The sequence below is a fragment of the Narcine bancroftii genome, chromosome 10 (assembly GCF_036971445.1).
Source record: "Narcine bancroftii isolate sNarBan1 chromosome 10, sNarBan1.hap1, whole genome shotgun sequence".
Lineage (NCBI taxonomy): Eukaryota > Metazoa > Chordata > Chondrichthyes > Torpediniformes > Narcinidae > Narcine > Narcine bancroftii.
The window spans coordinates 45,645,389-45,673,010 of record NC_091478.1 but is presented as its reverse complement, the minus strand read 5'-3'; the positions used below and the strand labels follow the sequence as shown (position 1 = coordinate 45,673,010).

At 41.0% G+C, this 27,622-nt stretch overlaps 1 protein-coding gene across 1 annotated transcript in view; it reads right to left on the bottom strand.

The window, feature by feature from the left end:
• LOC138743798 (polycystin-2-like protein 1) overlaps nucleotides 1-27,005 on the bottom strand; it is a 133,195-nt gene extending 106,190 nt beyond the window's left edge. The window contains exons 1-5 of the mRNA XM_069899402.1: nucleotides 26,908-27,005; nucleotides 25,803-25,920; nucleotides 25,114-25,537; nucleotides 22,081-22,194; nucleotides 3,943-4,070 (exon numbers count right to left, since the gene is read on the bottom strand). Of these exons, the coding sequence (XP_069755503.1) occupies nucleotides 3,943-4,070; nucleotides 22,081-22,194; nucleotides 25,114-25,537; nucleotides 25,803-25,920; nucleotides 26,908-27,005 (882 nt within the window). The remainder of the gene's footprint in view (nucleotides 1-3,942; nucleotides 4,071-22,080; nucleotides 22,195-25,113; nucleotides 25,538-25,802; nucleotides 25,921-26,907) is intronic.
• Between the last annotated feature and the right edge of the window lie 617 nt (nucleotides 27,006-27,622).

Below are 27,622 nucleotides of genomic sequence, written 5' to 3'. Positions count from 1 at the left end.
TATCACCATTCAGTAACCAAACAGGCAAATCACTCACAATTATAAACACATGTTCATTTTGCTGTTTATCTCATCATCAAATCAATAGACACACAGTGTTTAAAATGCACACCATGCATTGTGTGAACATGCATCAGGACTGAATGCCCAATGGCTACATCCTTTGTACAGTTTATATTTGCTAATCAGAATTGCAGTTAGCTGCATCTACCTTTTAAATTTACTTCATGTACCGTAAAGGCAGTGAACTAGAGAAACTTACAGGGTAGAAGTGAGTACCCTCAGCCCACCTGGCTCATGCCAACCATGATGCCCACCTACAGTAGTCACATTTACCTGAATTTGGCCCATCTCCTACTCCTATTCTACCCATTTCCTTGCCTAACTGTCTTTCAAATGTAATTGTATCTGCCTTCATTGTCTTCAGTGGCAGCTTCTTCCAAATATACACCACTCTCTGTATGAGAAACTTACCTCTTGGATCCCCTTTAAATTTATCCCCTCTCACCCTCAGCCCTCTAATTTTGCACTCCCCTACCCTTGGAAAGAGTTTCTGACTATCTATGCTTGTCATAATTTTGTATACCTTTATAAAGATCATCCCTAAGCTTCCCACATTCCAGCCTATCTGATCTTTCCTGAGAACTACAGCCCTCCATTCCTGATAACATCCTGATGGATCTATTTTGCACTCCCAGTAGTGTTACCATATCCTTCCTGTGGAGTGGAAACCAGAACAGTGTGCCACACAAGTGATCCAACCAATGCAACTGCAACGTGATGCCCCATCTCTTAAACTCAGTCTGTGAAGGCAAATGTCCAATGGACAACTTAAAAAAATACGTTGCATTACCCTGAATACAAGAAACCCAATGAACGCATGGGGATGGGACATTAATTGAGGGGCATGGACTCGTGGCCAGCAGGGCCTGTTATTGTGCTATATGTCTAAAAACAAAATAATGCATAAGGAACCAATCTACACAGAATCCACAAACAGAATTGAAGTAACTCAAGAATGACCTTAACATTTGAAGTGACCATTTCAAGTGCCCTCCCCAGCCTGTCCAAGTGGAATAACTGGAGGAAAGGCAGGAATACTACACACTGACTTTCAGACCTCAAATCATATTGGTGGTGTTGCAGAAGTTGGGGATGTAAAATGAGGCAATAGATTTCTAGGATGCTGCCTGCTTTGCAGTGGTTGAATGAGCAAGTCATAGAGACACACAACGTGGAAGCAGGCTCTGCAGTCCAATGTGGTCATGCCGACCAAACATACCCCACCCACACTCGCCCCACTTACTTGCGTTTGGCTCATATCCCTATCCATGTTTCTTAATCCCCATCCAAATGTTTCTTAATCATTGCAATAGTACTTCCTCCAACAACCTGTTCCATACACTCACCACCCTCTGTGGCTCAGGATGGACAGTTTGGTGGTAGGAGTGGGCACATTGGAAAGAGAGTGGGGGATATGGAAGTCCACTCTGAGAGGATGATGACAGAAGGATTGAGAGCAGTGATCCTCTTGAAACTACTTTGAATGATTTTGCTTCCTCACCACGGCCGTCTGTAGATTGGTTGTGCTGAGTGCAGCCAGCAGTGAAAATCATGCAGAGGGACTGAATCCATTTTCAGGCACCTGATCTGTATAAGGAGAGATCTGATGGTTGCATCAGCAATGGGTAGAAGATGCTTTTTCTTTGTCCTTACCCAATATGGCAAGAAGTGCATTTTCTTGGCAATTCAGGAAGTCACGTGATGTCTGAAAGATGGGCACTGTAATTCCAAGTTCAAAACAAATGTGGTTGATGTTCGGAAGGTAAGCATGCTCTTTAGGACATAGAGCAGTAGAACACAGGAACAGGCCCTGTCTGTGATTCTGTTATGAACTACATGTAACAAGCAGCAAAAGGCAATGAACCAGACAGTGTCTAATTTTAAAACACTAATTTTATTTCTAACTCTTGTTACGAGCCCAAAGGCTCCCAAAACCAAGCAGCAATAGACATTCAGCAAGACAAATAGTTACTTAATCAAAAGTTGTTTTTATTATCTTTAAACATGAAAACAGAATCAAACTTTAACTTACTCTAGTAACTTAACTAACCCAACTTAACTCCCTTCTAATTCTAAGTGCACATATATGTGATGTGTGTGTAGTTCAATCTCACTTCTCATTCTTCCAAGTTCTCTGGTTGTAGGCAATTCTTATATTGTGCACAGAATTTAACATGTATTAAGTTCACCAGGCTTTGGTGATCGAAGGGTAAATGTTTACTGTTCAGGAAGGTTCTCGTAGGGTTTGTAGAGAGAAAGATTTGTTGTCCCAGGATTTCCACAACTGAGGTACCACTATTAGTCACCTCAATATCTTGCTGATGAAACTTGCCACATCAGGGTTCTCCAGATGATAGACTCTTTCTTTCAGGCTAGAACAGAGTTTCTTTTTGTTCCTTTTATTCCAAGAGAAACATCAGATGGATAGTACTTCCAGCCATCCACCACTTGAGTTTGTTTCAGTTCCAACTGCCAGAAAGCCCATGTGACTCCCTCACTTGCAAAACCCCTGACCTTCTCCATCAAACAATAGGAGTTCGTCTTCTTGGTCAAGCTGTTGTCTTTAGGTAAATAAAAACCCAGGAGCGACCTTTCTGTGCACTCTGTCAAAACCCTTACAAAGAGCTTTCAACAGCCAGAGTGTCTCCTGCTTGTTGCTTTAATGACATCATTTCAATTAGCACCTACTTATGAAATGTGCATAGCATTCTCCTCTATTCCTAATGGCATCTTCTGTGCACTTTCCAAAGCCTCCGCATCCTCTAGTAAAGGGGCGACTGGGATTGCACACAGTGCTTCAAGTGCAGCCTAACCAAGGGTTTTGGACATGCAGCACAGTAACAGGACCTTCCAGCCCATAAGCCTGCACCCAACCAAATACACCAATTAACTTAAAAACCCTGTACGTTTTTGAAGGGTGGAAGAAAACTCGAGCACCTGGAGGAAAACCCATGGGGAAAATGTACAAACACATTACAGAAAATGTCGGATTTGAACCTGGGTCACATGAGTTGTGGGGTCTTGTATCTCTATTTATTGGAGCAGACAGGGCCATGGTTCAAGATCTCGGATGAAAAGCAGCACTTCTGGCAGTTCAGCTCCCCTCTGGACTGCACTGAAGTGTTAGCTGGAGCCTGCGTAGATTAGCACAGCCCATAACAGTCTCAGCTCTGCCCAAATGAGCTGATGAAGTGGAGCCAGAGCAGATCATGGTGTTTGTGGACTGGTAACCTGCAGAGCACAAGGACACGACAGCTTTCAACAACAAGCCTGTCGCTGTGTTACTGAGCAACAGCTGCTGTCACAGAAGATTGCAACAGCTTGAGTCACTCGATGAATATTTGCTCATATGTTCCTCCTCAGACTCTTGAGTCTATCACCTGACCCACGACCACCTTCAATCTCAACTGCCCGGCTGATTTTCCAGCACCCCCTCCACCTGATCATGTGGGTTACCACCCTGTTCTTCAATATTCCCTTCCCATGAAGCCTCTCCCTCTTTTGAAGCATCTGCTCCAGATGTTGCACCGTCTCGCCACTCCCCTGCCCACTTCATCTCAAATTTCCACTTCGCCCTAGTCTACTTCCATCCCAGGAGTGTGAGCTGCAGGCTACCTGAATTTCCCCACGTATTTGTGTGCTTTGTCCTCGCTCATGATTGAACCCATTTGCTGGCACAATTTGCACAAGAACAATGCTCCAACCCTCCAATATAATTCAGCTTTAATATACCTTTCATGACTAAGGCGCTTGAAAAGCAATTGCATTTTGACAACTCTGAGCACTTTGGAGCATCATATATGAGGGAGGCAATAATACAAGGTGCTTTGCATATTGGAATATCATTTATAGGACAGTGTTGCATTGAAATCTACTCACATTCCAGAAGTCAGCCATGCTGCGGATAGTTTGAAAGGTGACCCCTGTATCCACTGCAGTCGAGAGGAAGAGGTTTGACATGACCTTGGTGTAGTAGTAGGTGTTTGAACTGGTCATTCCATACGTCACTGGAAAATAAATAGGGTCCAGGTGGATTATTGAATTGTCAATCATGTGTTGTAGCAGACAGAGAAGACTTTAATTTTTCTGCAGAATGCTAACAGAATATTTCTTCCTCCTTAGCAAGTAAAGTATGTAATTATCAGTCAAAGGGCTCAGCCTTTTAACATAAAATCATCTTGTTTAGTAGCCTTATGTGGGGCATATTGCTGAAGACCTTTTGAAAGTCCAAATACACATCACTGGATCTCCCCCATCCATCCTACTTGTGATCTTTCTTTTTAAAATATTTTTATTGATTTTTTTAATACAGATTATTTAATTCAATAAATTGATAATATACAAAACTGATAAAAACATTCAGTATAACAAAAACATAAATAAGTGCAAATCATATCCATAATTCATATTCAAAGTGTTATGTGTGAGTGTGTGTGTGTATATATATCTATAGATATATATATCTTCTTCTTTGGCTTGGCTTCGCGGACGAAGATTTATGGAGGGGTATGTCCACGTCAGCCGCAGGCTTGTTTGTGGCTGACAAGTCCGATGCGGGACAGGCAGACACGGTTGCAGCGGTTGCAAGGGAAAATTGGGTGGTTGGGGTTGGGTGTTGGGTTTTTCCTCCTTTGTCTTTTGTCAGTGAGGTGGGCTCTGCGGCCTTCTTCAAAGGAGGTTGCTGCCCGCCGAACTGTGAGGCGCCAAGATGCACGGTTGGAGGTGAGATCAGCCCACTGGCAGTGGTCAATGTGGCAGGCAGCAAGAGCTTTCTTTAGGCAGTCCTTGTACCTCTTCTTGGGTGCACCTCTGTCTCGGTGGCCAGTGGAGAGCTCGCCATAGAACACGATCTTGGGAAGGCGATGGTCCTCCATTCTGGGGACGTGACCTACCCAGCACAGTTTGATCTTCAGCAGCGTGGATTCGATAAAATAAAAGGAACTAAATAGCAAAAAAAGAGATAAAAAAGAATGAACAAAAAAGAGAAAAGTAATAAAAAGTGAAGGGGAAAAACTCAAAATCCCTGACTAACACCATTGCCAGATGCTTTATATGATTAATATTTAATAAAGATGAAGGTAGAAAAAAAAGTGAAAAAACATGGAAAAGATATGTCAGACAATTTTATTACAGTGGGTTGAAATTATAAAGTAAGAGTGGGTGACATGAATGACCCCCATAACCTCTAAAATCTTATATCTGAATTATTAACTGAATAATGAATCTTTTGCACAGGACATGATGTCCCACAACCACTGATCATGAGTAGGCAGGGCAGCATCCTTTCATTTAAGTAAAATCGCACATCTGGCCAAAAAAGAAGCAAAGGAGATAGCGTGATTCCGAACCAAAGGCAAGGAATTATTCCCTTCTATTGTAATGAAGTTGGGCCACCAAAGGATTCAGCAATAAATCTATGTTAAAAAATTTTGACCAAGTATGGAAAAACCTCTCTCCAGTATTTTCCAGAAACATATGAATTAATGACGCTTCTCCACTCTTACACAAGAACATATCAAAATAGAAATGAGATAATTTAGCTTTAGACATGTGTTCTCTACGTTCCACTTTAAATTGTAATAAACAATGATGAACACATAACCAACTTAAGATGTGTCCCAATTCACATCCAATATAGTCAAATTTAGATCCTGTCCCCAACCATTTTTAATTCTAACTAAAGTCTGACATAAAAATAACAATTTCTCATTAAAAAAATAGATATTAAACCTTTATGAGAAGGTGTTATACTAAAAAAAGTCATCTACTAAATTCAATTCAGACTCTTGGAAAATAAGATAGTTGTGATTCAAGAAAATGCCAGACTTGTAAATATCTAAAAAAAATGATATCTGGACAGGTTAAACTTAACAGAAATAACTCAAATGATGCAAAATATCCATCAATGAAATGATCTCTAAAAATTTGAATACCCTCTCTGTACCATCTTTGAAAAGTAGCCTCATGTTGAGAAGGTTGATAAAAGTGATTGGATACAATAGGGCTTGAAAGAGAGAAATTCAGAAATGCAAAAATGTTTTCTAAACTGTGCCCAAATTCTCACAGAATGTTTAACAATTGGATTATCTATTAACTTAGTTAAAAATGGATGTGAAGAGCCAAGAAGTGTTAAATTAGACAAATTTGGGGTGTGAGGTGTGGGGGGTGGGGAAATTCAGCTCCATTGATACCCATAATGGACAGTCAGAATGATTATGAGAAAAAAACCAAAACGTGAGACATCGTATATTGGCTGCCCAATAATGAAATCTAAAGTTAGGCAGAGTCATCCCACCATCTCTCTTAGATCTCTGTAGAAGAATTTTATTAAGGTGAGGGTGCATACTCTTCCATATGTAAGGCGATATGGCCAAATCAAGTAAGTCAAAACACGATTTAGGAACCAAAATTGGAACAGATTGAAAAAGATATAAAAATATAGGTAATATATTCATTTTAATAGAATTTATACAGCCAACTAAAGTTATGGACAAAGGTGACCATTGGGTTAATGAATGCTTTACTTGTTTAAGCACAGCAAGATAATTCTCCTTAAAAAGATGTTTATAATTCTTTGTAATTGTAATACTAAGATAGGTAAGATGATTTTTAACAATCTTAAAAGGAAAACCGTCATACATTTCTGCAGGAGAGTTCAGTGGAAGACGTTCACTTTTATATCCTGAAAATTGAATTATAAAAGTAATGACATCATATGGGGGAGGGATGCAACTGGATCCAAATGAAAAGCAAGAGATCATCTGCATAAGAGGAGACCTTATGTTCAATCCCTTTTCTCCATGTGCCCTTGCATTCATAAAATGCAATTACTTGATCAAATAATAAAGGAATTAATGGGCATCCTTGATGAGTGCCACATTTCAGATTGAAAGACAGAATTGTGGCAGGTGGTTCGTGAGTACAATAATTTAACCCATGCAATAAAATCAGAACCAAAATTAAAATTTTCAAAGGATCTAAACAGATATGTCCATTCTATCCAATCAAAAGCTTTTTCTGCATCCAATGGAAGAATACATTCAGGAGTTTTCCCAGAGGGCAAATACATAATGTTCTTTAAGCAACTTATATTAAAATAGGAATATCAGTTTTTAATACAACCCATCTGATCTTGAGAAATAACCGATGGTAAAATATTTTCCATCCAGTAAAGAGATTGGTCTTTTGGAGGAACATTCGGTTGTGTCTTTACCTTTCTTTGCAATTAAAGATATGCAAGCCTCATTAAATTAATTTGGAAGTTTACCTGTTTAAACGAATCTGCAAACACCCAATTTCAGTGAGGAGTGAGCAATTGAAGAAATAATTTTAAAAAATTCTACAGGAAATCTATCAGGTCCAGGGGCCTTTCCAGATTGTAATTAGGAAATAGCAACCATTATTTCCTCTTGCAAGACAGTCTAAATTTAACTATGTGAAGAAATCTTGGGGATGTTCAATTTGTCCAGAAAATTCTTCATCAAATTAATGTCTTTCATACATTCTGAAGAGTATAGCTTGGAGTAGTATCTTTGAAATGTATCATTTATCTCCAAATTATCTGAAGTCATAATACCATTATTTTTACAAACTTTGTAATGTGGTGCTTAGCACCAATTCCTCTCAACTGTTTAGATAAAAACTTATCAGGTTTATCACCATGAATTTAAAATTGACTTTTAGATTTCAAAATATGGCATTCGACTAGATACGTTGAGAGAAGATCAAATTTAATTTTAAGATCAATCTGTTTTTTGTAAACATCTGAGTTTTTATTTTGAGCTTATTGTTGATCTAACTGTTTAATTTGTTTAATCAACTCAGTTCTTTCTTTATTGGTCTTTCTCTTTTTAATTAACAGTATGTGAAATGATTTGCCGTCTAAGAAAATCCTTCAAAGTATTGCATATAACTAGAGGTCTCTGAGGATAGATTAGTATCAAAAAAGAAAACTATCTGTTCTTCCATAAATTCAACAAATAAAAATACTGAATTAAAGCGCCAGTGTCTTTTATCCTGAGGAAAGTTAAGAGTCAATGACATTGTTACAGGGGTGTGATCAGATGTTACAATACTGTGGTATTCACAAGAATGTAGCCGCATGATCAAGAAAAGGGTCCAACCAGCAGTTGAAATCCCCATCTAGAATAAGCAAGTATAAACTTAAATATGGCAAGGAAGTTAAAAAAAAGTTCAAAAAAACCCTGGATCAACAACATTGGGAGTGTAATCATTTGAGAAAACCACTAATTTATCATCTATTTTCCATGGAACAGTAACAAAATGTCCATTAGAATCCAAAAATATCTATACTAAAAGAAATACTCTGATTAATGAGAATTGATACACTTCTAGATTTAGCTTGAAAAGAAGAATAATATTGATGCCCTTTGCACCATGAGATCAGATGTGAAACTTCACTGCCACTGATATGTGTCTCCTGCAAAATTATAATTGCAGCTTTAAATTGTTTTAAATGTGAAGCCACTTTTCTTTGTTTTACTGAATGATTCAGGCCTTTTGCATTCCAACTGAGGAACTTAATAGAATTAGCCATGATCACTCAGTTATAAAAAGTAAACACTAACAGTAAAACTAATTTCATAAATTCCAATGCGCATGTGGAAAACTGAGTTTGTGCATCACGCACAATGACTTCCAACCTGCAGATGTCCTTATTAAACCATAGGCTACGAATTCTTAAGATGGAATAAAAAAAATAACAATAATAAAGCACCATGGCAACACAGAACATCCATAGACCGACCCCTGTTCTTCTCCAGTCGACCCCCCCAAGGATGTTGAATAGGCTGACAGCATGCTAATTAATTCTAGAAACCCCATTGTCTTCTAGTTAAGATTAGGTGTTCTTACTCTAAAACAAAATAATATCAATTCCCCAGCAGATTCTCATCATACCAAAATAAACTATGTTTAATTTAAATCACATTATATGTCAAAAAAGAGATGAAAAATTTCTTAAAGATTTCTTTTAAATGTGTTATAAAATAAGATTTTTTAAATCCCATTTTTGCAAGACAATCTTTACCGCAAATGCAATCAAACTATGTCCAATTCTTTTCTTTCAAACACATTTGTGATCTCTTAAAAACTTGCATAGCTTTGTCAGGCATGACTTTCCTTTAAGGAAACCATGCTGATTTGCACCTATCTTTTCACGCACCTCCAGGTATTCCTTAATCTCATCCTTGACAATCAATTCCAACATCTTATTAATATAATAAATGATAAACTAGATTGGGTAAAAATATATTAAAGGAGGTGTTACATGCCCAAAGGACTCAAAAACCAGCAGGAACACAAATTCACCAAGACAATGGCTACTAAAACAAAACTGGCTTTATTTCCTTAATACATAATAAGATTGAAAAGAAGGTTGGTGCGAGAACGCAGCCTTGCTTCACGCCATTGTTAATGTAGAAGGGTTCAGAGAGCTCATTGCTATATCTGACCTGACCTAGTTGGTTTTCGTGCAGTTGGATAACCATGTTGAGGAAATTTGGGGAGCATCCGAGGCACTCTAGTATTTGCCAAAGCCCTTTCTTCAGCATGATGCTGAAACAAGCCATGAAAGACCTGAACAATGAAGACGCTGTATACATCTGGTACCACACGGATGGCAATCTCTTCAATCTGAGGCGCCTGCAAGCTCACACCAAGACACAAGAGCAACTTGTCCGTGAACTACTCTTTGCAGACGATGCCGCTTTAGTTGCCCATTCAGAGCCAGCTCTTCAGCAGAAACTGCCAAAATGTTTGACCTGGAAGTCAGCCTGAAGAAAACTGAGGTCCTCCATCAGCCAGCTCCCCACCATGTCTACCAGCCCCCCAACATCTCCATCGGGCACACAAAACTCAAAACGGTCAACCAGTTTACCTCTCTCGGCTGCACCATTTCATCGGATGCAAGGATCGACAACGAGATAGACAACAGACTCGCCAAGGCAATTAGCGCCTTTGGAAGACTAGACAAAAGAGTCTGGAAAAACAACCAACTGAAAAACCACACAAAGCAGTTGTCATACCCACACTCCTGTTCAGCTCCAAATCATGGGTCCTTTACCGGCATCACCTATGGCTCCTAGAACGCTTCCACCAGCGTTGTCTCTGCTCCATCCTCAACATTCATTGGAGCGACTTCATCTCCAACATCGAAGTACTCGAGATGGCAGAGGCCGACAGCATTGAATCCACACTGCTGAAGATCCAACTGCACTGGGTAGGTCACGTCTCCAGAATGGAGGACCATCGCCTTCCCAAGATCGTGTTATATGGCAAGCTCTCCACTGGCCACCGAGACAGAGGTGCACCAAAGAAGAGGTACAAGGACTGCCTAAAGAAAGCTCTTGGTGCCTGCCACATTGACCATCACCAGTGGGCTGGTATCGCCTCAAACCGTGTATCTTGGCGCCTCACAGTTCGGTGGGCATCAACCTCCTTTGAAGAAGACCGCAGAGCCCACCTCACTGTCAAAAGACAAAGGAGGAAAAGCCCAGCGCCCAGCCCCAACCCACCAATTTTCCCTTGCAACCGCTGCAACCGTGTCTGCCTGTCCCCCATCGGACTTGTCAGCCACAAACGAGCCTGGAGCTGACGTGGACATTACCCCTCCATAAATCTTCGTCCACGAAGCCAAGCCAAAGAACATAATAAGATCAATAGTTAACTTATTACTATTAACTTAACATTATGTAATCCCCTTCTAATTCAAAGCACACGTGTAATGTTTGTGTGTTCAGGAAAGTTCTTTTTCACTGTCCAATCATTCACTTTTCATTTTTCCAAGTTCACTGGTATGAGGCAATCTTCCATACTGTGCACAGAATTGAACAGATATTGCCTTCACCAGGTTCTGATGCTTTAACTTAAATTGTTACCCCTCAGTAAGATCTTTGTTGGTTTCAAAGAGATATTTATTGCTTCTTGGACACACAAACTGATCTCCTTCAATCAGCAACTGAACTATCTTATCGAAGAAACTTTCCTCTTTTTGGGTTTTTCCAAAAGATAATGTCTTCTTCCAGGTTACCACAAAAAGTTCTTCTTTTTCCCCTATTTTAGGAGAAACACAATAACTAGCCACAATCTCTGCAACTGATTATGGAGATTTAGAATAGGCAGAACTCAGAACTTGTTTAGAAATGGGGTCTTGCAGCAGGTCTGCCAACTTGTAGCCTTCACCACAAACTGCTGCGGAATACTGACAAACCATGGATGTTTTCTCTGTTTGCCAAACCATCTGGCCCCTCTTAAGACAACAAACTTCAAGCAGAAATTTAAAACTCTGGCACCAGTCCAGCAGCCAAAAGATTTATCAGTTCTTGAGCTTGGACACTGTTCAAACATGCTGGTCCACTCACACCTACTTGTGAAACTCTCACAAGCACTTCCATTGTCTCTGCAAAGCCAACTGCAGACACAAAATCTACCATTGCACAGCTCTTGCGTGGCAAATGAGATGTTTGTTTGTGAAATGTGATCTGATAACCAAACCTCATAATCTAACCCTTTTAAGATATATTTTATCATAATTTTATTAACTTATTCTGTAACAGATGTGCTTAAAACATAACATAATTTAAGGTAGAAGAGTGTCTCAGTTCAAGTGAAATCCATGAGGGAAGTAAGAATACACATCTTGGAGCCTTCAGCACAGAAACAATTTGGATAACATCAAGTTTGCAAGGATGTATTGAGAAAGGCCAATGGATGGAGCGCTGGAACAGTCAAATCGAGATGTAATAAAGAAATATATAATGATCCATCAGCAAATAAGCTGAGGAAAGGACAGAGTTGAATAATAGTTCACCTTAATGATTATGGCCTTTTGTCATCTGAGACACAAGTATTCCAGGTAATTTAAGTATCCTCATGCAGTTGCCAAGGATACATATGGCATCCATAGTTGAGTTCTGAAGACTGTAGTTTTGTTGCTTACCAGCAGACCCATGCCACCCCCTCTACCTCCTTGCCTATCCTTGCGATACACCATGTATCAGTGGATGTTAGCTCCCAATGACATCCTTCCTTTAGCTATGACTCACTAATGGTTACAGCATCATATCCTCCAACCTGCAGCTGTAAAATAAGATCATCCACCTTGAAAAATATAATGCCTTTAGACCAGATTTTGAATGTACTGTCTCATCACCTGCTGCACACTATCTTCTCGTTACTGCTGCTTTCCCCTGCTTTGGGCTGAGTACTCTGGTTCCCATCTCCCTGCCAAATTAGTTTAACCCATTCCCCTCCAGCCTGAAAAGCTGCCACCAGGATATTGGTCCCCTTTGGGTTTAGGTGTAACCCATCCATTTTGTATAGCTTGTACGGTCCCCAAAATATATCCCAGTGGTCCAAGAATCTGAAGCCCTGCACTCTGCACCAGTTTCTCAGCCACACATTTATCTGCCAGATCTTTCTACTAGCACGTGACATAGACAGTAATCCTGAGATTACCACCCTGGAGATCTTAATTCCATATATTCCCTCTTTATAAAATCATGACAGAGAAAACTCAGTCTTTTTCCTGGTGGAAATTATTCTAGAACTTGAGGGCATAGGTTTAAGGTGAGTGGGGGACATTTAAGAGGGACGTGCAGGGCAAATTTCTCACTCAGAGGATAGTCCATATCTAGTATGAGCTGCCAGAGGAAGTTATTGAAACTGGCACAATTACAATATTCAAAAGACACTCGGACAGATATGTGGATAGGTAGGGTTTATAATAATAGAGACCTCATGCAGGCATATGGGACTTTCTCAGAATGCCAACAGGGATGGCATGGATGAATTGGGCCAAATAGCCTGTTCCACGAGCACGAATGTATGACAGAAAATGACCTTTCATTACTGATTTCAGTGCCACATATTCTGAATCAGGTCGCCGAAAGATGTGGTTTGTGGCAGTTTCTTATTTTACATTTAGAGATACAGCACGGTAACAGGCCCTTCCAGCCCTCGACCCCATGCAACCCAAATGCACCAATTAACTGACAAACCCCATACGCTTTTGGAGGGTGGGAGGAAACCGGAGCACCCGGCAGAAACCCACGCAGACACAGAGAGAATGCAGAAAGTCCTTACAGGCAACAGCAGATTTGAACCTGGATCACTGGTGCTACGCTAACCATGCTGCCCCCAAGTTCTGGCTGGAAAGTCAGATCCTCTGCTTCTTTTCTCTCAATTCAGTGTTTTGATTTCCTATTAATAAAATATTGTCTGTGTTGCAACTCACTCTGTAGCTTGAGTTTCCTTGGTTTTGTTTTGGTTTCAGACAAATTGCAAAAATATTTTTGACATGATTGAGAATTTGATTATATCCAAGCATTCAGTCATAATTTGATTAGTTTTCGAACATTTTGGCTTTAAATTCAAACAGCATTTAGAACAGTGAAGGTAATTTTTACAATTTTATTTGATGAAAAGTGGGGAATTATCAAAAAGATAATTCTCCATGAAATTTTAGTGCAAATGGGCTTGCTATAACCATGTCCGTACTCATTCTTTTTCTGCATAGGATAGAGCCCATAACCGTTGAACAATGTAACTTGAGCAAGCAGTCCTTCCTGCTCTTAGTTAAAAAGATAAAATTTTGTAGCCCCAAATGGGTTGTCGTCTTTGTCACTTCTTTGCAATTTGTTTCCCATTGTGGTTAAACCGAATGCACAAGATGAGAGCGACAAAACATTCTTAACAAATGGCATTAATGACCGTCTAAATGAATCAAAACCTTTCAGGGTATGATAGAAATCCTCAACCAACAGGTAAAATATGTTGAAGATTTAGGTCATCTCACTATCACCATTCAAACCAGAAAGACAGAAACAATATGTGAAACATCAACTTCATTCATCTAAGAATAAGTCAGCCTTCAAAATGCTCTGGAAAGAAAGATGTCTTTATCAGATACGCCTTCTGTTTTGATAACGCCAATCACTCATTGCTTGTGTTTTCCTTCAAACCTATTAAGCAGCTTGACTGACGTGATGTTCACAATTCCCAAATATTTGTTGCTGCCTGATTCATAAATCACTGGCTTATCTTGTTTCATTAAAATGCAAAATGTTTAACCCTAAGTGTTAAATTATTGCACATGTCTGTCAGAGATAGCGGGGCAGAAGGACCAATACACAAATGCACCATTTAGAACGTTTTATGATCAAAAGCACACACTGTCATGATTCACCTTGCTCACAACCAGAACAAGATGTTTTGAAACATAAACACAAGGTCTGCCTACATATCACTTTTATCCAGGTACTCATTAATTCAATAGCAAATTAGACCGGGCATTGTTACTTGGAATAAAGCACACGCAATTCTGTGGCTTTTATGCTGGTTTCATAGTAATTCATGACCTCAGTGCTAGTTTGGGTATAATATGAAAAATGCAATCTGAAGCCAAGATTAATTACCGTGAATAGATCATCAAATAGAAAGCTCCAAAAGAGACAAACAGATGTTGTGTACTTGAGGAAGCTGAGCAAACAGAAGTAATAAAACAACACCTCTGGCCATCTGCCAGAAACAAAACCAAGGAAGCAAACGCCTGTTATGAAGAGAGGTTATCACAAACCTTAAAGGGACAGCCTGTCTGTGAATATCAGCCAATTGTGAGTCTTAGGAAATAATCACTTTGTAAATATTTTCTCCTCTTGCCATTTTTCATTGACCTCACCAAGCAGAGGTTTAGCACAACTTATTATAGTGTCAGCAAACCCAGCTTTGAATCCCATGCTGACTGTAAGGAGTTTGTACGATCTCCCTGTGACCTGCGTGGATTTTCTCCAGGTGTACCTGTTTCCTTCCTCCCTTCAAAAATGGACAGGGTTGGGAGGGAAATTGGATGTAATTGGGGTGCTGGATGACGCTGTACTGTTGAAATAAACAAAATATTCCTAACATATTTGCCAACCACAACAAATGTACAATGATTTCTCTAATTCTCTAAAACAGGGAATAACCTTGCAAATATAACCTCAGGATTTATTTACGTACCTGCCTCCTAAATGATGGAATCATCCAGTCCCTTGTCTCCCTCCCTCATCTACCCAATACTCCCAAGGTTTCCCTGAAGTCTTCACATGCCCCAACCCTGAACTAGTCTTTCTTCCATCATCCACCAAAACCCTCTCCAATAATTAAGGCCAAGGCACTCTCTCAACCACATTCCCTCAAATGTGCTGAGGTTTTCCATTGAATGATCCATTCACTATAATTAATCTTGGCTTCAGATTGCATTTTTGACCCCTTACCCCCAATCCAGCTGATTTTATAAGCAGTTTTTGATATTTAGAAGATGTTACTCCTCCTCCTGTTAAATTTGCCAATTGTAAGTATATCAAAATATATCTAACCTTGGTTCATCCAGAAATGCAAACTACCATCCCATCTCACACCTCCTTTGATCTCCAAAGTCCCTGTACGTTGGGTCACACCCCTAATTCTTTCCCCTCTTTTTTGTCATTCCATGTTTGAAACTGGCAGGCAGTGTTCTGCTGTTCCAAAGATATGATCCTAACTAACTGCACAAAATAAAGCTTTGGTGTGTATGATGACTATGGGAAACCATCTCATTGTACTCTTCAATTGGCACCAATATTGTAGTCATGGAATCTGCAGTACAGAGACAGGTCCTTTAGCCCTGAGCACACACTGACCATCCAGCGCTACTTACACAAATCCCATTTTATGCCACACATTCACACAAACCTCCCTAGATTACACCTCTCACCTCCACATTTGGGGCAATGTAGTGACCAATTAAGTTACCCAACCGTACAGCTTTGGAACGGGGGAAGAAACCTAGAGAAAGCTCAAGCAGCACCAGGTAAAATGTGCAAATCCTTCACAGACAGTACCAGAGATCGAGACTGAACCGGAGTCACATGGAACAGTGAGGCAGCAGGTCGACCATCTGTACTGCTCAACCATCCGACAGCATTCCTCCCTTGTCCAGTTGTACAGGACTGTTCCTGCCTGGTTCCACTTGTGGCAAGAGAACACCGTGTAAAGCCTTCCTGTGACCTCTTTCTATTTGTTATCCTCCTAGCTCACTTCAGTAATATGGACACAAGAGTTCATGTTCCACATACATGCTTATGGCATTCCACACAACACACTCAAATGTCCCCTAGTTGTTAAAATTGTTGGATAAATTTGCTCTAAATGGTCACCTGAAAGACCTAAACCATTGGTTTCTGTCCCCAATTTTACAAGATTCCTTCAGTATCATTCTCCCTGTATCTAACCTGTCTAGTCCTGTCTTTATTACAAATGTAGAGATACAGACCCCTCTGTCCAAATATACTCATGTGACCAATTAACCCCTAGCACGTATGTCTTTGGAATGTGGGAGGAAACCGGAGCACCTGGTGGAAACCTAAGCAGACATAGGGAGAATTCTCACTCGACATGGAGAGTGAAGAAATTAAAACCAACACTAAGGCCCTGAATTTAAATAAAGGGAATTATGATGGTATGAGACGGGAATTGAGTAAGATTGATTGGGTGGTGTTTATGGGTGGGGGGGGGGTGGTTGACGGTGGATAGACAATGGAAAGCATTCAAAGATCTAATGGAAGAATTGCAGAAATCATTTATACTGGTTTGGCATAAAAATAAACCAAAAGAGGTGACTCAACCGTGGATAACAAGGGAAATTAGAGACAGCATTAGGTCCAAAGGGAGGGCATATCAATTGGCCAAAAAAAGTACCAAATCCAAAGACTGGGAACAGTTCAAGATGCAGCAAAGGAGGACAAAGGGATTAATCAAGAGGGCAAAAATAAATTACGAAAGTAAGCTTGCGGCAAACATAAAAACCAACTGCAAAAGCTTTTATAGATATGTCAAGAGGAAAAGATTGGTGAAATCCAGAGTAGGTCCCTTGCAGTCAGAGTCAGGGGAATATATAATAGGGAATAAGGAAATGGCAGACCAATTAAATTCTTATTTTAGTTCTGTTTTCACAAGAGAGGATACAAATAACCTCCCAAGGATGTTGGGAAACATAGAGACTAATGCAAGGGAGGAACTGAAAGAAATCAGTATCTCTAAGGACATGGTCTTGGGGAAATTGATGGGATTGAAGGCCGATAAGTCCCAAGGGCCTGATAATCTACATCCTAGGGTACTTAAAGAAGTGGCCATTCAAATAGCAGATGCTTTAAGAATTATTTTCCAGAACTCGATAGACTCAGGATCAGTACCCATGGATTGGAGGGTAGCTAATGTTACCCCACTATTTAAAAATGGGGGTAGAGAAAAAGCAGGGTAAGGCCGGTGAGCCTTACATCAGTAGTGGGCAAAAGGATGGAATCCATTATTAAGGATGTAATAGCGGAGCATATGACTAGCAGAGAAGGGATCGGACAGAGTCAACATGGATTTACAAAAGGTAAATCATGCTTGACAAATCTATTGAAATTCTTTGAGATGGTGACAGGTAAAATAGATGGGGGAGAGCCAGTGGATGTGGTATATCTGGATTTCCAAAAGGCCTTCGATAAGGTTCCACATAAACGACTGGCATGCAAAATCAAGGCTCATGGGATTGGGGGCAAGGTATTGATGTGGATTAAGAACTGGCTGGCAGATAGAACACAGAGAGTTGGGATAAACGGCTCATTTTCTGAGTGGCAGGCGGTGACCAGTGGGGTGCCACAGGGATCTGTACTGGGACCCCAGCTGTTCACAATTTACATTAATGATCTAGATGAGGGGATTGGATGTAATATCTCCAAATTTGCAGACGACACTAACCTAGGAGGGGTTGTGTGCACTAAAGAGGGGGTCAGGAAGCTCCAGTGTGATTTGGATAAATTGGGAGACTGGGCAGATACATGGCAAATGCACTACAATGTGGATAAATGTGAGGTTATCCACTTTGGTAATACAAACTGGAGGGCAGACTACTATTTGAATGGCAATAGATTGGGAGATGGGGAAGTGCAGAGAGACCTAGTGCTACTTGTACACCAGTCTCTGAAGGCGTGCATGCAGGTACAGCAGGTGGTTAAAAAGGCAAATGGTATGTTGGCCTTCATATCAAGAGGATTTGAGTAGAGGAATAAGGATACCTTACTGCAGTTGTACAGGGCCTTGGTGAGACCACACCTGGAGTATTGTGTGCAGTTTTGGTTGTCTTATCTGAAGAAGGATGTTCTTGCAATGGAGGGAGTGCAGAGGTGATTCACCAGGCTGATACCTGGAATGGCAGGAATAACTTATGAGGAAAGATTGCACAATTTGAGATTGTACTCGCTGGAGTTTAGAAGATTGAGAGGGGATCTCATAGAGACATATAAAATTCTGGCAGGACTGGACAGAATGGATGTGGAAGGAATGTTTTCAATGGTGGGGGACTCCAGAACCCGGGGCCATGGTTTGAGGATAATAGGCAAACCATTTAGAACCGAGATGAGGAGGAATTTCTTTACCCAGAGGGTGGTGAATCTGTGGAATTTATTGCCACAGAGAGCAGTAGAGGCAGGTTCATTGAATATATTTAAGAGGGAATTAGATATATTTCTTCAGTATAAGGGAATTAGGGGTTACGGAGAGAAGGCGGGGACGGGGTACTGAACTTTAAGATCAGTCATGATCTCATTGAATGGGCTCGAAGGGCTGAATGACCTACTCCTGCTCCTATCTTCTATGTTTCTATGTTTCTATAATGTACAATCTCTTCATAGACAATGGAGGATTTGAACCTGCATCACGGATGCTGGAATAGCATTGTGCTAACTGCTGGTTAAACTGTGGTGTCCTAATGTGATTCCCTCTCATTGTTCCAAATTCCAGTGAGTATAACCCCAGTCTATAAAGTTTTCCTTCATCCATCAGTTGTGCCATCAGTCTGGTGAAACCTTATTGCAGTCCTTCAATAGCAAGAAGGAGGAGACCATAACTGTGCACAACACATCAAGCCCTTGATGAAGAACTCAAGCCCGAAACATTGGGTCATGTATCTTTATCTTTGCTATATAAAGTGACCTGCTGAGTCTCTTCAGCATTGGTTGTTTTTTTTTGCTATCACTTTATAACTACTCCCTATGCTTACTTATCTCTAGCCGCTTTCAGGTACTTGGATGCAGATAATACGCCTGCAGATGCAGCTGGGGGAGTGCAGCTGGGATGTCCAGGTGACCGCGGAGAAGATGCCCTTCTGTCACCTGAATGTGCTGGCTGAAGGAGAGCCGCGTCCGAGCGAACGCCGGCTCCCGTGGACAGTGGCCTTAGTCTCACTGCTGCTTTCAGGTGCAACGGGGGATTCTCCGAGCCGGAGAATATACCTCCAGGAGGAGAGTTAGGTATGTGCTCCTTCAGGCCGGGTTCTCCACTTTCAGGTGGCCACCCGACAGCCGCATTGGGGTAGAATAGGCGGCTTTACAGTCGGGTATTCTGGCCACCTGAAAGATACTTATTAATTTGTCTGCTGTTTTTACACTAACTGCTGTGCGAGATGGATTGCTTGGATAGCACACAAAATGTAGCTTCCTTCTGAATTCATCAATATTTCAATAGTTCAATCATGTCAGTTAGTGTAGCAGTTAGCACAATGATATTTCAGCACCAGTGATCCGGGGTTGAATCCGATGCTGTCTTTAAGGAGCCTGTATGTTCTCCATGTGGCTACATACTGGAGTTGTAACTTATTTGGGAATTAAGCGGCATGGGCTCATAGACCAGAAGGGCCTGTTACCGTCTAAATTTTAAAATTTAAAACTTTAGGGTATTGCTACAATTCTTCAGGACACAACAATGGGTTTCAAGCATGAATGACTTCCCTTTCAATAAAATGACATGAGCAGAGCTATTCCCTAAAATGGCTTCGAGTCCCTCTCCATTCATAATTTCTAACTGAAATGAAGCAGCCAAGAATATACAGTGAGACCTGGACAATAACCAGGATTGGGTTGAACTTAACAACACTTAACAAAATTAACATTTCCAGAGGGGTTACCATTGCTAGCTCCCCACCGTCAATATCCTTGGGTTTTTGCCTGACTAGAATGTTAAAACAGTAAAGCTCCGTACGTGCTCTTGGCATAAAAGTACACTGTATGTCAGTTGCTGTGTATGTATTCTATGATTTGTTGCTTATCCTCTGACTCTCTAAAGCCTCTAAGAAGCTATAAGTAAGAAATATGGTCTTCATCAGACCACAGCAAAAGTATTGTGTGCAGTTTTGATCTTAACTAAGAAGGGATGCACTGTACCTGTTTTAAAAGTAAGCCAGACTGATTCCTGGGTAATGGCACTGTCATATAAGGAGAAATAGAGTTGAGGGGGATAGCGGGGGACTGGGGAGTGGACGGCCGGCTGGCACATGTGTAATGAGGAGGAAGCATAATGGTGGCACATGAAGATTCATGACAAGTAAGCCTTCCATCACTGTTACAAGTGATGGACCAGGTGGGGACTTGGGGAAGCGCTATTGACCCCACCCAGAGTTATCGACCCCCTTTGGACCCCCTGGCATTTATCAACCCCTAGATAGTCTAATTGACCCCTGGGGGGCAGGGGCCTATATTAACCATTTTGGATACCCCCAAGTTAAATGCAGGGAAGATGTTTCCCTGAGCAGAAAATCCAGAACTCTGTTTCAGAATCCAGGAATATGGGAATTTACAACTGAGGAAAGGTGAACCTGTGGCATTCTCAGTCATAGAAGGAGCATGAGGTCAAATAGCTTGAGTATACGTAATAGTGCAGCCATTCCAAAGGAGGACATGGTCATAGGTTACCATATATAACCATATACAGTGTATTTGCAATTGTTGTTTTTGCAATACCAGTGATGGATTATATCATGTTTCATATTGTATACAGATATATTTTAAAGGAAATAAATTGTGGCAGTTTTTTTAGTGTAGGCCACAAACAAATACAAACACTTCACAAAACAGATGTAATTTAAAATGCCAGAGCTCTGCTCAAACCAGACAGTCCACCCTCCAAGTGCCTTTACAAAAACTTTGAAGAGTGCCTACAGAGAATTCACAACTAGGTGTTAATTGGACATGCTGTGGATTAATGGATTATTGTTTTGAAAGCAACAGATGAATGGACTGAGAAGATTGGGTCTGGGTTCCAGGGAGAGTTGAAAATTATTCCTTCCCTCATCTTCACTGCTAATCCCAGAACACCTTTCATAATAGCATGTGGCTTCCTCATCTAATCGAGGTCATCTCAAATTAGGCCATTAATCACAGACGTACCAGCAGGCCCACTGCCCAAGAACCCTGAAACAAGCCCCTTACATTGACATGCATGAGTTTGCGTGAAGATTAGGATGAGAGGGCCTCAGTACATACTGGCAACAACAGACTTACTTAGCTTTGCCAGAAGTCAGTGAAACCCCCTTTACCCGTCAGCTTGTCTCTGATTCTACCAACTGTAATCACAGCCTGGTAGACTGAGAAGAACTGGAGGTCAGATGGGAAGCACTTAGCCTCAGCTTCAAGCCAGGGATTGCTGCTCTATGGACCTTGACCCTATTCATTTGAATGGGTTAGTTAACTGAATGAAAGGGTAAAATGTTGGCATGGGCATTTAAAAAATTTTATTTATTTAAATGTAGACATACAGCACTGTAACAGGCCAAGTCGGTCCTACAAGTTCGTACCACCCCAATTTATACCCCTTTAACCTACACCCCCAGAACGTTTTAAAACTTTTTTATTTTATTGTTTATGATAAATTTATAACAGCTTTTATATTTAAAAAAAATTATTATTTAATTCTGCGAGTTTGCAAAACTGTGTGTAGCACCTTGAACAACATGGGAAGTGAGAGCAGGGAGCGGGCTGGATCGAACACAATTCAGCTCGCTATTTATTGTCACACCTTGACTGCAGGACATCTTGCCAGAAACCTGAAATTACTCTCTCCTGGAAAAATAAAACAAAATCAAATTATATTTATCCCTTTAAAATCAATAAGGGAGCTAGTGGGAACAATGGGAATACCTTATGGTTAAAACTTACTTACACAAACAAATGTCCACAAGGAAAACGATATAAACGATTAATTCACGCAAAGTTCTCCTGATGTACAGCTCCGGGTTGTTGGATAGATTATCGGTCAGTTTTGTGCCCCACAAGCCTGCAAACACAAAAAGGGACAAAGACATATTCAAAGCCATATTCAAAAGATCTAACAGCAACACATAACAGTGTGCACAACGTTATCCTCAGGCATCTAAGAGAGTCTATGCAAAGAGGAAAGTACACAGTAAATGGCAGGACCCTGAGGAGTATTAGTGTACAGAGGGATCTTGAGGAGCATGTCTGTAACTCCCTGAAAGTAAACGAGGTGGCAAAGGTGGCTACAGGTTGCTTGTCTTCATTGGTTGGGGAATTGAGTATTAAAGTCAGGAAGACATGTGGAAGAGGGGTAAAACTTTAGTTTGGCCATACTTATATTGTGTGCAATTCTAGTCACCACATGGTTAGCGTGATGCTGTTACAGTGTCAGGGATCCGAGTTCGAGGCCACTGCTGACCGTAAGGAATTTGGACATTCTCCCCGTACTTGCGTCGGTTTCCCCCCCTGCAGCTTAGGTTTCCTCCCACCTTCCAGTTTGCAGGTTAATTGGGCAGCACGGATTTAAATGGCTGGAATCGGCTTCTACTGTTTTGAAAATAAAAACAAAATTCTACACGAAGGCTATGAAAGGTGCAGAAGAGATTCACCAGGACATTGTCTGGATTAGAATGTCAGCTGTAAAGTTGGACAAACCTGATTGTTTTCCCTGATGTGCTAAAGATTGAGGGGTGAAGTTTATAAAAGTATAAACAGGGTAGAAAGTTAGAGAATATTTTGCAAGGTGGAATTACAAATTGCCATAGGGCATAGGTTTAAGGTCAGAGGGGAAAAATATATTTGTGAGGAGACATTTCAAGATAGAGAGCAGAAGCTTCCTGGAACCCAAGAGAAGATGGTGGAAGCAGATACAAAAGCAACATTTAAGAGATATTTAGACATACACATGGACAGAAAGGGTTAGAAGGATATGGACAACATGTAGGCAGATGGGATTAGTTGGATTGGCATCATGGATGGGATTAGTTGGATTGGCATCACGGTTGACATGGTCATCGTGGGTTGAGAGACCCATACCTGAGCTGTTCTATGTTTTATGCATGTATCTGGGGCTACAAAAGACAAAATGATTATTTGGCCTGAAATTTTAATTCATGCTTCAACAGATCTTTTCAGCATATTTTATGGTTTTGTGTATCCTACTGCTCAAATGATATAAACTTCAAAATTATTAAATTGTTAGGTTTAATGACTATCTGACAAGACAATACCTCTGGAATCAAAGATTTAATTTAATTTCTCTATCATTATTTTATGGTAATATTCCTAATTTTTACTAGATACAAAGTTGCTTATGTTTCTTGAACAGGTTCTGCCTTCTGTTAAAAAGAGTTTAACACTTCCTTTTTTTCTGCATTATCTACTGTTGAGACCACTTTTATGCGAGTAAACTACTTTTCATACAATTTCAGAGATTTTTGCAATACATTTATGTTTAGTTTACTCTCACATTCCCTGTTAACGTTTTATGAATGCATTGCACGTCCTGTGTCGACAATATAACTTTGTCTCCTATACATGCTGAATAGACCAGTTCCTCCAGTTTTTTGGTGTTTCCACTGCTTTCTCAAAACATGAAAAAAAATAGAGGTTAACGCAACACCTTTGCAGCACCAGTGATTGGGACCGGACGTGGGTTCGAGTCCCGTGCCATCTGTAAGGAGTTTGTATGTTCTTCCCATGTCTATGTGGGTTTTCTCTGGGGATCCGATTTCTTCCCACTGTTCAAAACATAGCAGGGATGTAGATTAATGGGGTGTAAATCGGGCGCCACGGACTCATGGGCCGAAATGGCCTATTACCGTGCTGTATGTCTAAATTTAAAATTTCTGCATATATACAAATAATACCCATTTGTTAACTTTTTAAAACCAGGTTGTTCAGAGGCTGTAGGCTTATGTTTCTGAAAAACCATTGAAGAGAATCTGTTCTGAAATTATACTTTCACTTGACCCGGAGCTAAAATATTACAATTTTAACAGCGATTTAGATGTGAGAGAGAATACCACCGAACTTTCTTTGGTGAGCAAAGGAGAACTTCTTCAGAGTAGGCACCCCTCAAAGTGATTTCAGAGTTTAGCAGTAGGCAGGAGTAAAACACGAAAGTCTGCAGACCCAGTGGTTGAGGTAAAAATACAAAATGCTGGAGAAACTCAGCAGGTCAAACGGTGACCTTTATGTACATAACCAGCATTTTGGACAAGGTGTGGACAAAATGTCGACAGGAGCTGGAACAAAATGGTGGAGATGGAGGGGCAGGGAGGATTTGGAAGCCGCGGGGATCCTTCAAAGAGGTTTCCTAGGGTTCTGCAGTAGACAGAAGTACAACACGAAAATCTGCAGACACTACGGTTGGAGTAACCCCACTCCCCGCCCCCTACACCCCCACCATTTCGTTCAGGCACCTGTCTGCATTTTGTCCATACCTGGATGAAGGGCTCAGGCCCGAAATGTCAGTGATGTATCTTTATCTTTGCTACATAAAGGACACTGTTTGACCTGCTGAGTTTTTCCAGCATTTTGTGCTTTTACTTCAACAAGTGTCCTGCAGACTTTCCTGTTGTATTCTTGTAATCATCTCAACTTTAGAAAGGAAAGGGAAACAATCCTCAGTGTTGGAAAAAAAAACCCCAAACATTCTGAATCATTGGGGATGGGCTCAAACTAAAATGGGACGACCTGGAAGTTTACGTTTATTACCATGTGTGCATTGATACAATGGAAAGGTTCATTCGGCGTGCTATCCAGCAAGTTTATCCGGATGACACAGAACCGAGTGAGCAACACTATTTGACTGGTGTGAGGTTCGCGGGAAGTCGGGCGGTGTTAATGCATCCCAATGGGTTTTGTTCCAATCACCCCGGTACATTAAAAGTACATGGTTACGAAAACCCGCGTCCCTGGAACCTTTCCAACTTACTGCGAACTCCGTTAACGAAGGCGGTGCAACATCCCGAAGCAGCTTTGCCCCGTTGCGGATACACTGGCGGCTCTTCGCATCCGTAAGGGTTGGTCGGGAAGGAGCTGGGGTTGTAGATCGCTTGCACTTTGAAAGGCGAAGCCGGAGGCGAGCCCTCGTACCCGGCGTTATCCCAGGCGTTCTTGTTCGACAAACTCTCCATTTCATGCACCTCCTGAATCGGCAGCTTCAAATCCTTGTCCCGACCCGAACTCATGCCGGGAAACCCAAGTTCTCGCCTCTGCCGAGCTGTGCCTGCACGACGCCTCGGAGGAAGAAGCTTGACGAGCCCGAGGGGGCTCCCCAGGTCCCACACCACTGTCACAGGATGGTCAACGCCCCCTTCTCCGGGCAAGGGTGGGACCATGGAGAAGCGGAGCTGCCACTGGAAAACGTGGCCACTGCCTCAGAGCAATCGCGTCCAGCTGATGGGCAGGTTGCACAATCCCCTTCATTCAGGGAAAGGGTCCCCGTCCCAACCACGTTCCACCTCTGGACCCGCCAGTCCCTCCAGCCTCAAAACTTGCACTTCTTCTGGGGAGAGTCCCAAATCAGAATCTCGAACCGAAGGGCAAAAGGAGGAAAGTCGAACTGAAGAAGATCATATGTTCTGGTTATGTCCCTCTTTTTCCAATTTAGGTATTTCCTACCTTGCCTTTATTTCTTAACATTACTTTGACTCCAAATCCTTTTCTTGCTCTCTTTGGAATAAATGTTATGTTCAAATCTCGTTCCCAATTGTTCTTAATCCCAGCCATAGAGGCTGATCTTAAATCCAGTAAATCATTATATTAAAGCACTGTGGAAAAAAAACCCCCAAGAAAAAAAAACATCAAAAATATTAGTATTTGAGATTCGAGGAAAATCAGAAAGCTTGGACTGAACAAAATGTCTAACTTGTAAAAATCTAAAAAACAAGACAGTAAAATTTAATCTGGCTGATAATTGTACAAAAGAGGCAAAATGATCTTGAATAAAAAGATTGTTATAACTTTGGATGCCTCAACTATACCATTCTTTAAAACCTACTTCCAGCAAACACGGCTGAAAAAGATGATGATCTATAATGGGACTAGCCAGAGAAAAACTGTTAAACCCACAGAATTTTTTAAATTGAGCCTATATTCTCAACCTATTTCTTCTTAACAGATTACAGATCAATTTAGAAAAGGAAAATGGTAAAAAAAGATCCTAAAATTGACAATATGTTTTTTTTTTAGAAAACTTCAGTTCCATTTCTACCCAAGAGGGGTGATTCACTGACTTACTCAAATGTAATAATAAAAGTAAATTACATATGTTAATCATCCAATAATAGAATCTAAGATCGGGAAGTGATAATCCTCCAATCCTTGTTGTCTTTTGAAGATGGGCTTTATTTATACATGTTTTTTTCCCCAGCCATATATGTAGAAATAACAGGATACACAGGATAACAGGATGAGCTAAAAGATTGGTATTCCACTCTTAGCTTCATTAATGATTCTTCATTTTGTGCAAGGCTTTGCTTATTACTATTTAAAGTAGTGCATAGATCACCTATGTCTAAACTTAAGTGATCTTGTTTTTATGCAGATATTGATCCACTTTGCGAGAAGTGTAAAATTTTTGAAGTTTCTCTGATCCATATGTTTTGGGAGTGCCCACATTTGAGAGATTCTGGAAAGAAATTTTCCAAACTTTATCAATAAAACTAAAGAAGTCGATGTTAATGCCATCACATTGGAGGGTGCCCAAATGGAAAATTAATGTTACTCCTCCAATTTACAGGTGGTCTTGATGGGACAGTACATGAAGCCATGGGCAGACATGTCAGCATGGGAGTAGGACACAGAATTGAAGTGGATGGCCATGGGAGATTCCTGTCATTGCTGCAGACAGAGCGAAGGTACTCAGTGATGAGATCTCCCAGACTGTGTCTGGACTCTCTGATGTAGAGAAGGCCACAGAGGGAGCATTGATGCAGCAGATAACAACTGTGGATATATATTTGAAGTTTTGCTTCACTTGAAAATACTGTTTGGAGCCTGAATGGTGGTGAGGAAGGAGGTGTGGTAGCAGTTGTGGGACTTCCTATAATCCCAGGGAATGACTACCAGCCACCCCCCCCCCCCCCCACATCTCCATCGGGCACACAAAACTCAAAACGGTCAACCAGTTTACCTATCTCGGCTGCACCATTTCATCGGATGCAAGGATCGACAACGAGATAGACAACAGACTTGCCAAGGCAAATAGCGCCTTTGGAAGACTACACAAAAGAGTCTGGAAAAACAACCAACTGAAAAACCTCACAAAAATTAGCGTATACAGAGCCGTTATCATACCCACACTCCTGTTCGGCTCCAAATCATGGGTCCTCTACTGGCATCACCTACGGCTCCTAGAATGCTTCCACCAGCATTGTCTCTGCTCCATCCTCAACATTCATTGGAGCGACTTCATCCCTAACATTGAAGTACTCGAGATG